This window comes from Vicugna pacos, chromosome 26 (genome assembly GCF_048564905.1).
Source record: "Vicugna pacos chromosome 26, VicPac4, whole genome shotgun sequence".
NCBI classification, from domain to species: Eukaryota; Metazoa; Chordata; class Mammalia; order Artiodactyla; family Camelidae; genus Vicugna; species Vicugna pacos.
This window is the reverse complement of record NC_133012.1, coordinates 5,045,795-5,064,354: the sequence shown is the minus strand read 5'-3', so window position 1 is coordinate 5,064,354 and position 18,560 is coordinate 5,045,795. Positions and strand designations below refer to the sequence as shown.

General features: G+C 36.4%; 1 protein-coding gene across 1 annotated transcript in view; it reads right to left on the bottom strand.

The window, feature by feature from the left end:
* The window catches only part of ADAM2 (ADAM metallopeptidase domain 2), a 45,475-nt gene that overhangs the window by 9,587 nt on the left and 17,328 nt on the right, over positions 1-18,560 (bottom strand). Inside the window, exons 10-15 of the mRNA XM_006201112.4 lie at positions 17,955-18,036; positions 15,711-15,847; positions 14,285-14,459; positions 12,500-12,598; positions 12,189-12,384; positions 2,903-3,008 (exon numbers count right to left, since the gene is read on the bottom strand). Coding sequence (XP_006201174.1) covers positions 2,903-3,008; positions 12,189-12,384; positions 12,500-12,598; positions 14,285-14,459; positions 15,711-15,847; positions 17,955-18,036 — 795 coding nt within the window. The remainder of the gene's footprint in view (positions 1-2,902; positions 3,009-12,188; positions 12,385-12,499; positions 12,599-14,284; positions 14,460-15,710; positions 15,848-17,954; positions 18,037-18,560) is intronic.

Genomic DNA, 18,560 nt, shown 5'->3' with positions numbered 1-18,560 from the left:
ATAGCTTGATCAGATTGAGGATCTCCTTTCTATTCTTATTGAGATGAGAGTGTTTCTCATGAGTCAGTGCTAGGATTTGTGATAAATCAGGCAGAAAATAAAGAAAATTGTGTAGTTAAATCCAAATTGGGGGGGGGGGCTAGGAGAGAGAAGAAATAGGTAAATTATCTCCCTTCAAAGTAAGTATAAAAGTGTTGCAAACTTGTCAAGACAACCATTTCAGGGCTATGAAAATTGATCACAAGCAAACAACAAATTGAGAAGCATTTATGAAAAGTTGTCAAAAAATCAAGTGAGAACACCAAGCTGTGGTCCTCCTGCCTGAGTCAGCTTCCTTGCCCTCTCTCAGGTCAACTGACGATGTCTTTTTACCAGGGCAAGGGTGGCCATGAAAACCAGTAAACTCGACATCAGAGGGGCCATCCTTGATTTTGGCGCAGAGGGCCAAAAAATCTCAGCCAGCAGCATTTTGAGTTAAAGTAGCAAATTTGGTAGGGAAGGATCTTAATGGCCCTAAACTAGAAACATTCTAAATGCCCAGCAACTGGTAAATAATTTGAAAATATTGCATATCCACACTACACAATATTACCCAGTAATAAGAAGTTACGAACTACTGATATAAGCTACAAAATGGATGAACCTCAAAACCATCTGATAAGCCAAAGAAACCAGACAACAAGACTACATATTGTGTGATTTCTCTTATACAACATTTCCAGAAAACGCAAATCCATGGAAAGAGAAAGCAGGTCTCTCGTTGCTTGGGGCTGGGATCAGGGGTAAGGACTGGTTCCAAATGGGCACAAAGGAAAATTTAAAGTCATTCTGGATTCTGGTGATTTTAGCAGTTTCAGTAACTTTATCACAAAGTAAACAAAATAGCCCATTAAAATAGATTGAGTACTTTTTGTTTTAAATCTTAGTAAAGCTGTTGAAATTATGTATGAGCTCCTATGGAAAGTTTAGAAGTAATTTTTCCTGTCTTTACAAGGAAAAGCTGAATGAACTGAAATCAGCAACTTTTCAGGGACCCAGCAGAGAACGGAGGTTGCAGAGAAAGCCCCTACATGGATCTAGAAACTTAAGGACATTTAGAAACAAGTTCAGTGCTTGCTCAAAGAAGCCACTGAATTCCGTAAGTCACTGATAATAATTAAATACTGATTTTGACAAGTTGCCAGAGACTGAACGTGGACTAAAAGATAACTACTCAAAGCAATAATACAAAGAATGTGCTGGATATTTATTTCATACGTAGAAGTTAAATTAATAACAATAAGTTATCACAAGCATGTGGATGGAGGAATTGGGAAACTGTTATAATCCACCTTCACTACACATGAAGGAGTAAACAATTACCTGAATGTGGGCTATTAATGTTTTATATATTGTTATTTGTAGATAGTAGATGTGAGTCAAAGTACATTAGAAATCACTTTTAATGGGAATGGTCTAAACAACCAATTAAAAGCCAGACATTGTCAGAGTGGATGATAAAAACATGACCCATGATTTTAACATCTGAAAATCAAATAATGTAATAGACTATATCAATAGAATAATGGGAAAAAACATAGATTCATGTTAATAGATATGTATGAAAAGCATTTGAAAAATAGAGCCACCATTCAAGATTAAAAACTCTCAACAAAGTAGGAACACAAGGGAACTTTCCTAATCAGATAAAGGGCACCGACAAAAATCCTACAGCTAACAACACACTTAATGGTTTAAGGCTAAATTTTTCTCATAAAATTGGTAACGAACAAGTCTTTTCTTTCTCCACTTGTATTTCAACATTTTAACCAACGTGTATACAGTGTAATCAAGCAAGAAAAACAAATAAAGGCATCCCAATTAGAAAAGAATAAATAATTCAGACTTTATTTTAGATTCCTTGATCCTTGACATGGAAATACTGAGAAACTCACACACACATACATGAAAGAATCCATGTAAAAATGACGAAATATGAGCAGAAAGGTGTGTGAATTTACCAGTGCCAATTTCCTCAGTTTGCTATTTCACTACAGGTAAGATACACAAGTCATATGAGATGTCACCATTCGGGGAGAACAGCCAAAGTGGACAGGGGTCCTCTGTATTCTCTCTATATTATTTTTGCAACTTCCCATGAATCTACCACTAGCTCAGAATGAAAAGATACACAGGTAAAATTCAATGTATTTTTTTTTACAGAATTTTAATTTTTACTATCAAACCAAGTTTGAAATAGAGTCAAAAAAATATTATATTGACTGTGACATTCAAGTTCTAATATACATAACAATCATAATAGTTCACAGTGAACGCTCATACAGTGCACGCTACGTGACAGTCCTACTCTAAGTGCTTTTTGTAGAGTATCTGAATTCCACACTGGCACCAGCCCAACGATGTTACTAGAAATGATATGCATATTTTACACATCAAAAAGGTGAGGTGCATGTCCAAGGTCACACAGGTAGGTAAGCACTGGGATTAGCATTTGAAATCAAGATGTCTGATTGTGGAGTGTGCGTTCTTCAATACAGTGCTTTACTTCCTGGGTAGTAAAAAATGTATACATTTTTTAATTAGATTACTATAAAGAATTGTCTCCCTTTGTGAAATTAAAGTGACAGATGCAAAATAAAAATGATCAGTCCTTCTAACTAATAGGGAATGAATGTATCTATATGTAAATTCAGTGCTCTGCAGGCTGGTACAAGGGATAGGTTTGGATACATGAGAAAGGTTAAGTACAGACATTCAGTATTTAAGACATTTATAATTTGATTAAATACAGTCTTACTTCATGATTGGGCGATACTGATTATTTCTAAAGTTAATTATCGCATGATATTTTCAAATTGAAGGCAATAAATAAAGTTCCTCAGATATATTTCTTAAAACATACTTGGGTTCGCACTTCGTGTACCCTGAAGCAGTGGCACCACAGTTCCCTGACTGGTCACCCTTAGAATTAAGATCTTCATAACACTCTTGACCAGCAAAACTTGAACCTGAAAAAAGAAATGTGTGGTTAGTCATACAGAACTTGCATTAATTTAAAATAATCAAAGAGTACACTTAAAATTCTCAGATGGCTTAAATTACTGAACAAAATAAGCGCATAATAAAAAACTGAAAACAAAAACTTCCAGTTTAAAATCACGCAAGACCACTTCAATGAAATATTTTAAAGTTGAAAGTACTCTCATCCACTCTCTAAACCTATTTTAGGATTAACTGCAGTATGTAATTTATCTTCTACTTTTCTAGTAAGTCTAGAAATATATAAGTATATAAGAAACTTTTTTGAAACAAATAATATGATTTATCGGTCAACAGTGTTTTTGTATAAATGTCTTTTCAAGTCAAACCACTAACATAATGTCTTATTTTTTGATCCTAATTTCCTCAGACCAAAAAATCTTGGAGTCATATAACACATTTATTTTCACATTCACTATCCAATCTGCACACATTATGTGTTTAATTCTGATAAGATCCAGTCCACTAAAAGAGCAGTTTCTTGATCATAATTATATCAGTTTCACTCTAATTGGAAGATTAAGCTAAAAACCTCTGAGAGGAAGATTTTAACCACGCAGGAAAGTGATACAACCTAAGAGGAACCCCAGTGAATCCATCAGGATCTCAGCTGAAAGCACTAGAGACAGTGTGAACTGAAGATACTGTCCCCAAAGTCATTTACAAACCTAGCTAGGTGTGACAGGTCAAAGTTATAAGCTTAGCTAGGGAAGCAGGCCATTGGACAAAAAAAAGGCCAAAGTTGGAGGATCTTTTATGACTATAGTCACAAAATTGAAGACTCAAGGGGCCTCCACATAAGACATGTTCCTGCTTCTAAACATGAGAAGAGGAGATTAAAACATAAAGAGACGACCTCCATAAAGCAGAGCATGTTTTCCTGCGGTTTCTGTGCTGCAGTTGTATACCTGCCAGGGGGCAGACTCTCAGTAAACGGGCCCACTTTCAGTTGAAGGTGCTCAAGAGCTATGCCTTAGAAACGAGAGGGAACCAGATGGAGACTGAAACTAATTGAAGCTCTAACTGAACCTTAGCAATGGTTGGTTTCTGATTTAATTCGAGCGATTAGTCTCTCATTTCATATCCTTAACAGAAGAAAAAGACAGATGTATCTACAAATATAGATACATAGTATCTACATAAGAGAAGCATTTAGACTGAAAACACAGTTTCTGTAAGTCAAATATTGTAGATGGAGACAATGAAAAAATTTTTAACTAGCAGTATGTCTTTATGTAAAATATTCAAGAAAAAATATAAAATAAAGACATTCATGTATGTTAAAAAAATTGAATCAGAGAACCATGGTACGTATGTACTAAAATTTATTACAAAGAATATAAATCTTGAAGGTGGCAAAGCATCAAAAATAATTAAGATAATTACGGAGAGATAATTAAATACAAACATAAATTGAAATTAGAAATCTGTACAATGTACAGTGTTTACACCACAGTTTCATGATACTCAGGAACACCAAGAACAACTACATGCACACACATCCACACACACACATTCGAACATGTAACATGAAGACTGCTAAAAACCAAGGACAAAAAATTCTTGATGGCTCAAAAAGAGAAGAGACACAAGATGAGAGATTTTTCTTCAGAAATATGAAAACCACATGACAACGGGGTAACCTCTTTAAAATGCCAGTGGAAATAGAGGTTCTAATTCAAGATGGGGGGGGAGCGCCAAATCTACAGCTACATGTGGAACAATTTCCAGCAAGGAAAACCTGAACCCTGGTGGAGTGATCCCTTCATGCTGGGCGAACAAGAGGATAGTTACACTGCAGCAGGTAGGAAAGGCCGAGAAGCAATCTTGTGGTAAACTCATCTTGGCTGGACAATCCACAGCTGGGAGAGAACTCAAAACTCGGAGCTCCTCCTCAAGGGAACCCGACATTGGGCACCACAGCTTTTAAGACCAGCACCTGAAAGATGAGCCCTTGAAATACCCAGCTTTGATAACAGGGGCTCATGAGAGAATGAGGGCGTCATCACAGGGTTATAGAGAACTGTGAAATGGTTCTGAGGGCCATTTATACTCAGGGGTCCCAGGACTGTAACTGATGGAGAAAGAGTTCTTAACTGGCCCCTACACCCAGCACGACCAGGGGCAGCAGAGGAGCCCAGTCTTTCTGTAAAAGAGGCCTGTGAGCTTGTCTTTGTAGCTGTGGCCAGAGGAGCTGGCTTCTAATTAAACACACATCCACAGACCTACCGTGAGCCTTCACAGAGACTTGGGAGGGTGAGTGCCATCTTCGTGTTCTCACTCTGCCACACCCCAGAGCGCCAGGATTTCCCAGAGGGAAGGTTTTACATGCACTTTATGCCCTGTTTTTCACATGTGGGGCTCTGAGTTTTGTGGCTGTGTCCCAGGGATACCCCTACAATCACCTGGCTCTGGTGGCCGGTGTGGGGGGTTGCATTCCTGGGTCCCCTGGGATGGTAACGGTCAGAGAGAGAGTTTTGGCCAGCTAACACCGCCAGGGCACGGCACAGCCAGCAGGCTGAAATGGATGCTCAGTCTTGCTGTGAAAGAGTATGTTCATGTATAAATGAAAAATTGTGCTCTACGCTGGAATTTGACACAGCATTGTAAAATGACTATAACTCAATAAAAAATGCTTAAAAAAAAAAGAAAGAAAGAAAGAGACCTCTTTGCTTGTCCTGAAGCTTTGGCCTGAAGGGAAGGCATCTGGTTTGGGTATCTACAGATCGAGAGAAAGAGAAGAATGACAAGGCCTGCAGGTTCTGTTTCTCTGGTGGCATCCGGGCTGACACAGTTGTTAAGACAGAGGGCTCTGTGATGTTTCGATTTGGGGATATTCTCATCTTTCCTCGGTGGCATGGTAGCCAAAAGGCAGCAGCCTTACGGCTAACGAAGAGATCTAACCTATTTGGAGCCTCGGTAAAAGCACCGGAGCACAGTGAAAAAGTTATCCAAACTGACTTACCTAGAAAACCTCTGTTCCCGGGTTGTTGTTGTGATTTGGTTCGAGTTGGAGCTCAGCGCAGCAGAGAGAAAACGCCTCCCACCCAGGGAATTACTGAAATGACAGCAATATGCCAGCAGCGTTTCAGCAACTGAGGCAAACAAGAGCCTACTGAGAATTAAAGAGGAAACCTTGGAGAACTAGATGGTCACAAGGACTGCTGAAAAGCTCTAACACATAACTGAACGTAAAAGGATCTACATGTGCCAAGAACAACCCTGAGAAAGGAGGAGTCCCCAGACACTCTTCTCTGGATTATCTTTAGGTCTTGAACAAGCAAGAGGTGGAAGCTATGGCTGTCCTGTAAACTGACTGAAGCTTGAAGCTGTGTCTTCTCACCCAGATATCCTGGGTCTGGGGAAGAAAATGAACAGTCAGGGCATTTAAGGGTATCTGACAAGCTGTTGGCTGGGCACTCAATTGTATTATCTTGGAGTTCTCCCCAGCAAATCAGGCTTTAAAAAATAAATAAGAACTTGGGAGAAAGGAAAAAAAAAAACTGGCAGAGAACTCAGTGGCTGCACACAGCAGGGAATAAAGAACCTGAAAAATTAGTCCAGGAAAGTTGCTAAACAAATAAACAGTAAGAAAAGAAACAGTAACAGTAAACCCTAGAGAAATCTGAATCAGAATTGTTAAAATTTATTATCTACAATTTCCATTTTTTAAGTTTCACTACATGCAAGGAAATAAAAGTATATTACACACCCAGGAAAATAAAGCCAATAGAAAATGTCCTCAGAGATCCCAAATTTTGAATCCAGTAGACAAAGACTTAAATTAGCTCCTATAAATATGTTCAAATTATAAATATGTTCAAATTTTTTAACATTTCTAGAAAACTAAACAGAGAATATGAGAGTTTTAAATAAAAAAGGGAACCAAATAGAAATTCTGGAATTGAAAACTGTATTAACTAAAATGAAAAAATTCACTAAAGAAATTAAAAAATTAATAGGTTTAATCTGGCAGATTCTGTTGACCTGAAGGTAGGTTAATGGAGATTATCCAGTATGACACAGAAAGAAAAGCAAATAGTCCAAAATAAAGGAGATTTATGGACCAGTTGGACCTCAAGTGTATGAATATTGGCATACAGGGATTCCAAAACTGAGGGAAAAACAGAAAAGGGGAGAGATACATTTTAAGAAACAATGACTGAAATTTTTTCAAATTTAACTATCTATCTATCCATCCATCTATCATCTATCTTTACAAGAAGATTTTTAAAGCAACTCCACATATAATCATCTTAAAGAGGTGCACATATCAGGATCAAATTGATTACACTCTTCATTAGAGACAAGGGAGGCAGGTGACTGCAGGATAATATCTATAGAGTTTTGCGAGAAAAAAGACTAAGAATTCTATATTCAGCTAAATTCTTCTCAAAAAATTATGGAGAAATTATAACATTCCAAGATAAACAATATCGGAGAGAACTCATCTCTGGCAAAGCTTTCCAGCAAGACCTAATAAAATGCACCCTTAAGGGTGAAGTCAAAGGACACTAAGGGGTGACTAGGACCCACATGAAGTGATACTGAATGCTAACATAGTAAATGTTAGTGTAAAAGAACATGAAATAGACAGTGTAAGTATGTTTACCGTTTGGATTCTCTTCTACAGATTTTAAAAGACAATTGCATAAAAACAACTATTATTGAACTTTGTCATCAGGCTTATATAAAGATGTCAAACGTTTGAAAAAAAAACAGAACAAGGGATGGGAAAACAGAGGTATGTATAAGCTAAGTTTTTGTTTACTTTTGAAATTAAGTTAGTATTAATTGAATGTCTTAAGATAGAAATTATAACACCTGAGAGCAAACCACTCAACTAGCTAAATATATATAGTAAAAGAAACCACAGAGAGATTAAAATATTACACTAGGAAATATCTATTCAACAGAAACAAAGACATGACTGAGGAATATAGGGTAAAATATACAACATATTGAAAAACATATAGCAGAACAGCTGATGTAAAGACTACCTCATTTATATGAATGGATTAAACACTTCAGTCGAAATGAAGAGACTGACAGAATGTATTACAAAACATGATCCAACGATGTGATCTATGGAACTGACAGATTTTAGATTCAAAGATATAAATAGGTTGGAAATAAAAGGGTGAATGCAGGCAGACTGTACTGGCAGTAACAAAAAGAACTAGAAGGGCTACCAAAACCATAAAAATAGGCTGTAAGAAAAAATGCTATTAGAGACAAAAAAGAGTATTTTCTAATGGTAAGAGAGTCAGTCCATGAGGAAATTATCACACTTATAAACGTATCCCCTAAGAATAGAGCAACACATTCAACATAGTACTGGAGTCCTGCTCAGAGCCATAGGTGAGAAAAAAAGACATCTAAATTGGAATGGAAGAAATAAAATTACCTCTGTTCATAGTTGCCATGATCTTTTATATAAAGAACACCCTAATGATTATACACACAGCCAAATACACACACACACCAACACACACACAAACTGTTAGAACTGATGTATTCAGCAAAGTTTCAGGATACAAAATTAATCCATGAAAATCATTTGCATTTTTATACATTAGCAATGAAAAATCCCAAAAGGTAATAAAGTAAACAATTTCATTTACCATAGAATCAAAAGAAAAAAGAAATACTTAGGAGATTAAATTGATTAAAGATGTAAAAAACTTGTACAATGAAACCCACAAAATGTTGCTAAGAGAAATTATAGAAGACACAAATAAATGAAAGACATCACATTTGCGGGTTGGAAGACCAAATATTCAGATGACAATATTACCCAAAGTGATCAACAGCTTCAATGCAAACTTTATCAAAAATATTAACAACATATTTTTGGAGGAAGAGAAAAATCTATCCTAAAATTTATACGGAATCTCCAGGGACTTCAAATAGCCAAAACAATCTTGAAAATGGAGAATAGTGGAGGTTTCACACTTCTTGAATTTCAAAACTTACTGCAAAACTAAAGTATTCAAAACAATGTGGTATTGGAATTAAGACAGATATGTAGATCAGTGGATTAAAATATAAATCACAGAGATAAAGCCTTGCATATATGGTAAATAATTTTTGAAAAGGGTGCCAAGACCATTTAATGGGAAAAGTTAGATTTTTCAACAACCGGTATTGAAAAACCATACCGTTCTTCATCCATCCACATGGAAAACAGTAAGGTTGATAACTTACCTTACATGCTACACAAAAATTAACTCAAAATTCATCAAATACCTGAACGTAAGAGATAAATTATAGGGGAAAAGATTTGACATTGGATTTGGCAATCATTTCTTGGATTGCCAGGCACCAAAAGAAAATATAGACAAAATTTTTTAAAAAATCACACTTTTGTGCATGAAAAAATCAACAGTGAAGTCAACTGACAGAATGGGAGAAAATATTTGCAAATCATACAGAGTTAGCTGTTCAAGCACATTTGTTCAAAGACTTGCAGGGTAGTTTTTGCTCATTAGGGAGCTCTCATTGGACACATTTCTTTTAGCCTTTAGGAGGTCTTTTTACTTTATCTTCTGTCTTCCACAATTGCGGAGAAATTAGAAGACTGACTCATTCTTGGCTCCTTTAGAGCCACTGTTTCTCCCCATTTTTGTTCTTCTCTTTTTAGTTATTTTCTGTCAGTTCGTTATGATGTCTTTATGTGTCTTAGGGCACCTTAGATTTGTGAGTTTCCATTTCATTTCGTTTCAGAATTTCATTTTGAAAATGATTGGTTCTTATCTCTTTTAGGTATGGCTTATTTCTGTTTTCTTTCTTATCTTTTTTAATGCTTCCCTTTTCTGAGTCAGGCAGCCTGGGCAAGGCAGTGATCATCCAGGTCCAATCAGGCAACTAAACGGGCCAAGGCTACTGCAGTTTTATTCGGCTTTAGTCATTATCTTGGGCGTGGCTCTTGCACCCTGCTGATTGAGCGCCTTGCAAATATTTATTTTCTCTTCAGTGAAAGTTTGCTGTGGATAAATAATACGCTCTTTAGTCTCAGAACAGCTTCCGAGCCAACCAACATGCAGCAAAATGTTTTAGAAGACTAAGGCTTTTTTGAAGGCAAAATGCCTCTTCCATTTGGTTTTCCATAGTCTTGTGACTACAAGGAAGATTGTAAGGCCTACTTAAATGTTCTTCATCTAATTGACTAAGTTTCCGAGCAGCTTCAGAGCTCCAAGGATGCCTCGTGGAAAAATAGTCTATGGTTTTGACAGTTCCTCCTCTTAAATTCCAACTGCTGAAACTTTCCTGTATCTCTACCTAAGCCAAGCCTGATCTTCAACTTTCAGAACCTATATATGTCCCTAGGAACAGAAATGGCTGTCAGCTGTCCCCTAAGATACGCCAAGTTTCTCTCCTGAGGAGATTTAAATTAATTGTTTCTGGTTTCAGTGTACTCGAAAGCCTTTAAAAATGCCATCAACACAATACATCTTGATTTTTCTAGTCATTTTCTTGTAGTTGCATCTGTCAGTTCTTGCTGTGTTCTTTCCCTAAATTTAATACCCAATACAGCTTTTATACTTAATGTACTTGCTAAATATTTAAATATAAATAACCAGTCTTACTACTTGTTTTCATATTCTATGTTCTTTTATTTCTCTGTTCTGATCTCCTTTTGGGTTAATCAAATATACTAATTGCTTTTGTTTTTCTCCCCCTTTTAACTTTTAGTTTCTAATTATTTTATTACTATTATTGGATTTACCTTAGATAATAAAACAAATACTTGATTTACACCAATTCTTAATTTCTCTGGGTGCTGCATCTTATTGGAATAATTGAGTTTTGTTCCACCCCCTCTGTCCCCCGGTGATACTATCTTTTCTATTTTTATTCTTCTAGAGGTTTACATATTTTTGGACATATTAATAGCTTCATTTCATAACATTCTTTGTCTTTTCTATAGAGAGATATGTATATTAGTCAACAATGACTTTTACTAATTTCTATTATTTTCATTTCCTCTTTCTTAATTCTTCTCTCTCCTGGTTTTTGAACATCATTCATAACCACTTTTTACAGAGATGACTTAGGAAAGTAAATTAGATGGGTTCAAATATGTGCTTTCACATTTTTTTTTTTGTATTTATCTTTTTAGCATTGGGTAAATTTCTCAATTCTATCTGCCAGCGTCAACAGAAGTTCTGCCTTATGAGTCATATAACCAACATATTAATTTATTTGTAAATTTTAACCAGTGTATCTTTTAGTTCAAGTTCTTCTTTTCCTTTCTTTTTCTCTTTCTTTCTCTCTCCCTCAATCTCTCTCTCTCTGTAACTACATGTATATTTTTTTCCTCTCTTTCTTCAAAATTTACTGTGATTCCAAATCACCCACTTCCTCAGGACAGCACTTCTCCACCTGTAAGTTTCTTTCCTTGTGTGTTTGTGTGTTTCTACCCAACACCCACTCTGATTGTGTGTTCATTTTGGGAGCTGATTGTCATTTTACAACTCCTTTTACACAGAAATGAGAGTAGACGTTGAGAGAAGGCTGAGCCACCTGGCTATTTCATGAATGTCCTAAATACTCACATTCAGTTGCTCCTGATTCTTCTGAATACTGTTGCCACTTCTGCTTTTCATCTTCTTCGGCAAATGATTCCACATAGTTTGCATTATGGTTTTTCTTTTGTTTTCAGCCTCAGTGCAGGTTATCTTTTAATGATTTCATAGTTCCTGGATTTTCATGAGTCCTTATGTTGATTTTCATGTCTTCCTTGTAGTTTCCAGGTGTGAATGTGTGCCTATGTTGGCGTGTGTCTGCATGTGTGTTTTAAATGATATTCATGTGCCAACTTATACTTATGACCCCTGTGTTCATAGCCGTATGCATTTATTCTCTATTTACTAAGAAAACTGTGGCTACGGAGGTTGTATTTCATCTGCCTTCTTCCTCCTTGAATGCAGATCCCATAGACTTTGAGTCTTTCCTTTTAGTATTTAGTGGAAATACTTCAGAATTTTCATCCCAGAAAACATGTATTTTTTTCCCTTACAGTATTCGATAATCTCTTTCTGTAATCCTTTAAAATATTTATACTAAAAAAATCACAATTATACATCAATATCCATTTTCAGTTTCCAGAAAAATACATATATAGGAAATCAAATTGTCATAAATACCTTCACCAAATATGTGTGTACATTGGATTGCCCCACTCATACAGTTTCCTTCCAAACAGATCCACTGATTGTCCTCACATGGATGCCCATTCTGAACATAAAAGTCGTCTTGACATGATGCAGATGAGCCATTGCAAAATTCAGGGAGATCACATTCATTAGAGGCAGGTCGACACATCTCTCCTGAGAGCTTATACTGGTGGGGTGAGGTAAACGATATTGAATAAAGAAGAAGGTGAGCATATAAGTATTATTTTAAAAAATGAAACTTTACTAATGTAGGTAACACAGCAGTTTAAACAGGCTCTTACAGCACAAGCTTCACAGCAGGGGCCAGTATCGCAAACCGAATTGCCTGACAGTCGACACGTGGCGTGGTTACAGCACACCTGTGGCAGAGCCTCACATTCCTGAAAGGCAAATCGGGAGCTTTAAAGTGTCTTCTGATTTTTATTTACATTAAATAGATATTTTAATGAAGACAGCATATTATATAACATACAAATAGATACTTAACTTCAATGTTGGCAAGCAGAAAAAAAAAATAAAGCCACTTAATCATTCACGTATCTATCAGACACGCATTGGTTTTCTAACATGCTAAACCAAGCGTTCTTTAAGTCCCTCCAGGAGGTCTGACTACATTGGTAGCAGGGTTTTCTAAGGCCCGGGAGTCCCCCAAAGCCCAGACATCAAGCTCTGTGGCTCTCGTAAGCAGTTAAAGGCAAGATGTTAACTGAACAGAAGCTATGATTTAAAAATTGCATTATAGTGACTAGTTCTTAATCAAATGTTATGAATCTACTGTACTTAGATGTCTTTAACTTTTATGGAATATTCAGTTTACTTATAACTCTCTAAAGATGAAGTGCTATAAAATGATATTTTGGAACACGACTGAAATGATCGCTTTTGTATCACTCATCCTCACCTTCTTATGCCTTGTTTTATGTTATAATTCATCTCTGCCTGTGATTCTGTACTTAAAAATACTATTATTAGGGTTAATAAAAAGCAACAGATAAGAAAGGGGAAGGCTGGAGAGATAGAACACATACACACTCATACACAGTCACATTTTTTAAATACCCTGGAATGTGAAATAGGGTTAATTGGGCAACAAATTCCAGTCAGTTACAAAAAATAAATCGTGGATTTTAAAAGCTTTAATATGAGTTATGTCAGGATACCTACCAGGGCACAGTCCATTTGCAGCATTTCCCAGAACTATCCCTCCTAAACAGTGTCATTGCTATTGTTATTGTCTGTGGGATTCCAGAGGGTGAAGTTACATCACACGGGGTTTGGGACTCAACCATATGACTTTTAATGGAACTAAGATACACGCCTGTCTGTTTTTATTAGAAATTTTCAAGTTGTTTCCATTCAGTCCCCTCAAGGCAAAAACACGTGAGTTCTGGGGAGCAATTCCTTTAGCACGTCACCCAGCTAGGTATCTGACAACACCCTGTGCATGCTGTGAAGGGCCTCCATGAATGAACAGTGAGCTACTGCAGTAGGGAACACGGCACCTGTTCATGCCTTCTTGAGTCTCTCATGTCACCCTGAGTCTCACAAACTCTCCTTTATTGCATTTCCTTTATCGCCTCTCTTTCCACCTGTCTCCAGTCCAGCAGCTTTCTCTAAGATTACTGTGGGTAAGAAAAGCCAGCTTTTATTGATCATACGTGGTCCAAATCTTTTGACTTAAATATTGATCTGGATTAAAACATTCAAAGCCACAGTTGAGTCTCCTATGTTTTCTTGTTCAATTGTGAAAGCTTTCTAGCTGTCTTTCTGAATGTCAGAGGATCTTAAGTTAAGAAGAAATACTAAGGATTCAAGAGGGCAAGTGTAAACCTAGGTCAGCTCAGCTGTAGGATTAAGACCTTGAAAATTGCCTGTATGAATCATCTTACAAACTATTGAATTCATATACTAGTGCACTCATTAATTTAATATAATCCCACTATGCATTCTTAAGGTCTTTGTAGAAAAGCAAGTTTGATAAATTAAGGAAAATGGCCGTGTGACACTATAAAAATTAATAATTTTTGATGTCATTCCGGTATATAGTCTTCGAAATTGGTACCAACCTCCTCAGACCCACAGTCACACTGTTCTCCTTCTTCGACTTCTCCATTACCACACACTGCACTTTTGTAGGATGGATCTAAACGTGGCTGGTTTTGAAGACATTGGGATTTTGCAGTAAAATGTGCAAAATCTTCCATGCTGCAGTTACTAAAGAACTTCACACCACTGGAATGACTGAAAACACACCAAACTTCAAATTTTTATGTAACTGATGCTTCTGTAAATCGCCAAGCCTCAGAATAAAAGTCTATAATTTAATGATCAATTACTAACAATTAATAAACAATTAATTGATTACTAACAATTAAAAGTCTATAATTTAATGATAGAAGACTAACAATTAATCCTTTTCAAATATGCCCTGTTTATTCAGATTCTTTTAAATATAATAGATTTTCACATTTTTTGCCGTTCAACAGAGTGAAGTGTCTGTCCTCCAAAATTTTAGAATCACACAATGCTATTCAAATGATGCTGTGCATTTAAAGATATGATTAATACGCATTTTTTGCAAGTTGTAATTGTTTCTATATGTATATTAATAATTTCACCGATCTTATAGGCCATAGTTGCATATTTTTAAGTGGAATTTCTATTTTTGCACATTTACACAAGAATTAAAGTTGTATTACGTTAAAAAATTTTATTTCAACACTCATTTAGATTGTAAGTTATGTTTATTGATTAAGTTGTTTTGAAGAGCATATTGGAAAGTTAAAAAAAGGCAAAATATTACAGATAATATGGGAATTAAATGCACTGTTAAGCAAAATTAAATAAAATGTACTGTTGGGCTTACAGTCTAAAAAAAAAGGGGGGATAAGAAGTTGGCTCCAGTCACTAACTGGATGATGGTTTCCCTAATCTCATAACTATTTGGTCCTAATTTTATAAAATCCTATAGCATATTCTAAGAATAATGATGATAATAGCAAACAATTCACTAGGCCTTTGAGGCATGATAACTAGTGCAAAAGGCCTTCTCTAGTGACAAAGAAAAAGCTGAATAACAGCATCTCTGAAATTAGAAGATGCCAAGAGTTCAGGCTGAGCCACAGCAAAATAAAGGAGATTCATGCAGAAAGGGCCTACTGATAAATCAGCCTTGTATAATCATCACAGGCCTGTATTTGGCTTATCAAGTCAAGCATCGGATTGTAAAACGAACAAATCACGCAAGGGACATCGTGATAAATGTAGAGTTCGGTCACATACAAGAAAGCAAGCGTGATATCAGAATACAAGAAATACTGAGATGCGCAGCACGGGCCCGGGGATACATATTTTGGTCTGGGGTCCTTGGCCACAGTTTATATTTGACTGTTATTAATTATGTTAATAGCGCAGACGTTCACAGGCTAAACATACCAAACTTCGTTTCGTATAAGCTACATATGTAAAGCATATAAAAGTAGAGCCTCTTACACTGCTTCTGGGTTCATCACGCAGACGGCCCCTGGGCAGTGGCATTTATTAATGTCATCATAAGCTATCCCCATACTGAAGCTGAGTAACTGAGCTATGATAACGGCCAGTGATTCCAGACTTATGGTTCTGGGGTGCTGGGGAAAAAATCATTTAATCACATTTTAGGAGATCATTTATTTACCTGGAGTATAATGTAATTATTAAAAATAGTTCCATGAGAAAGTGGAAATAGAGACATCTAATACGTTAACCACAGAAGTGCCATCCATATTGGCCCAAGATCTTAGAGGTACCATGATCAATATAAGGAAAATATGAAAAGTGAAATCTGAAATTTTACCAAAATGTAAATGCAGGGTTCACTTGGTGGCATCAGGCTAAGAAAATATTTGCCCAATAACTTGTTAATTATATAGAACATTAGTTACAGCCATGTTTGTACTCACAAAAGAAAATCTTTAAAGACACACTCATATGGTGTCAAATTATGAACAGGTTGTGTTCATGTATCATTTACTTATTTGGAGATAATATTTTATATGAATGTATCATGCATTAAAAAAACCCATAAATTAACCCATTGAATTAATTCGTATTATGGTAATAATGACTGATGAGAATGCTGACTTTTCGCCATTGTTTAAATCTCATTTTCAAAACTAAAATGCCTTTGCTTCTTTTTAATAAATATAACTTGTGGTTGCCAGGGGGATGGGGGTGAGAAGGGAAAGACTGGGATTTCAAAATGTAGAATAGATAAACAAGATTGTACTGTGCAGTACAGGGAAACATATACAGGATCTTGCGGTGGCTCACAGTGAAAAAGAATGTGACAATGAATGTATGTATGTCCATGCAGGACTGAAAAATTGTGCTCTACACTGGAATTTGACACAACATTGTAAAAATGACTATAACTCAATAAAAAAAGTTTAAAAAAATACATGTAAGATGTTTATTACATAGCACATTTTGACCATACTAAAACATATGATTTTAAAGAAGAATCCACAGATGACACTATCCCTTCAAGTACATCTAGTAACGTTTTGATGAATGTACTTCAAGAGAGTTTCTAGAAATGCATTTTGGTAGCTTCTGTCTGACTCCCTGCATCAACTTTCCATCATCTTCTTCCCTACTCTCTAGCCCAGAAGGATCATGCCAGTGGATTATGTCAAGGGGCTCCTTTGCTCTCTGCTCTTACCTTGCTTTGGTCTAATGGGGAGAAAAGGGTGAGAAAAGAGCAAGGTATTTATTACCATCCCTTCCAGGGTATCTACCACTGTCTGAACCCCTGGGTTCTACCTTCTGTGTGTCCTTCCCTTCAAGCCTGAATGACAATTAAATGTCTTTGTTACTAGCCTGAGGTATTGCGAGGTCCCTCCATCTTGCATACACACTGATAAATGGTCGCTGTCAAATTACCACAGCTGAATGTACCATCCACTTTCAGAGCGAGAGGGGCAGGGAGAAGGAGGGAGGACGAGACAGAGGGAGGGAGAGAGAAAAGAAGAGGAAAGAGGAGGAGGAGGAATGATTGATTCTATGGGGAAGAAAGTGAAGATTCTGCTAAACTTCAAGCATTTAAATAATAGGATATTACAAATAATAATGCAAGAAGTATGAGAAGTTTCCTGGTATTCTTCTATCTTTTTCTCCACACTTCACTGGGGTGATCACTGCCTAATCTTTTGCTGGAAAAATTAGCAGCAGCTGATGTTCAGAGGAATGAGATGTTGAAGAAACACAGCCCTGCCCTCTGATGACTAAACGTCCACTACCCTCCCTCCCTAATCCCCCAGGGCTGCGGAATCAAGTCTAGGAACCATTTCCTTCCAGGACTGCTCCTTCTTCAGAGTTTACGGGTGAAACCACAACCCCAAGAAGTTTCGGGGTGGGTAGAAGCAAGTTAATAGAGTCAGCAGATTTTTGATGTCTTTGCCCTGGGGCTCACCTTCTCAGCTGTCCTGATGCAAGTTCACTCGCAAGAACAGACACAAATTAGTTCTTGGCCTCAAGAGATTTATACGTTACCTATTACCAGACATATTGTCTGTTGACCTCAGTTCCTGGACTATATGGATTCTGAGCATTAAACTTCTTCAGAAGAAAGCACACTACATAACACATACCACTTGAAGCAGAACTATTAGCAGTTGTAGACCAGGAATTTCCATCCATCTTCAAATTAGCATCCTATTTATACACCTTAGCCAAGCAAAGTAAACCATACCATACCAGAGCAACACCACCTCCATACTGTTTATCACACATCTTCCCTTGAAAGGTTGCACCAACGTAATTTGTTTTTTCTCTGTAACTTGTTTAAAAAAGAAGCTTAATTACATAACTTGGTAAAATTAAGCACAATTAATATTAAATTTATCTAATATATTTTTGATTTGCATATTTATATAATTAATTCATAGATACTTTCACCTAATCTTAGGATAACAAAGCACAGAAGGCGACTAAATGTCTCTGCTTATTTTGAAAATAGTAAAATAGATTTAAAAATCGAGTAATAGAAAGTGTGTTATCATATGAATTTTCTAGAAAATCAAGGAAGGTTCTTTTTTAAGTATTTAGTGTACTTAGAAATTATAATAATTCCTATAATGTAAAAATAGTAACAATCAATAAATTGTTTAAACCTAGAAAACTAAGGCAATGCAGTTGACAGATGGGCAGAGTAACCTTATGGGCTGAGGTCTCCCCTTAACCAGATAGAATTAGCCTGCCCGAACCATACAAAGGCATGCATACATGTGCGACAGAAATATTTATAAGAGAAAAACATAGATTACATAGAAAGGGAAGCTTATATTTTCAAAAGTGCAGCAT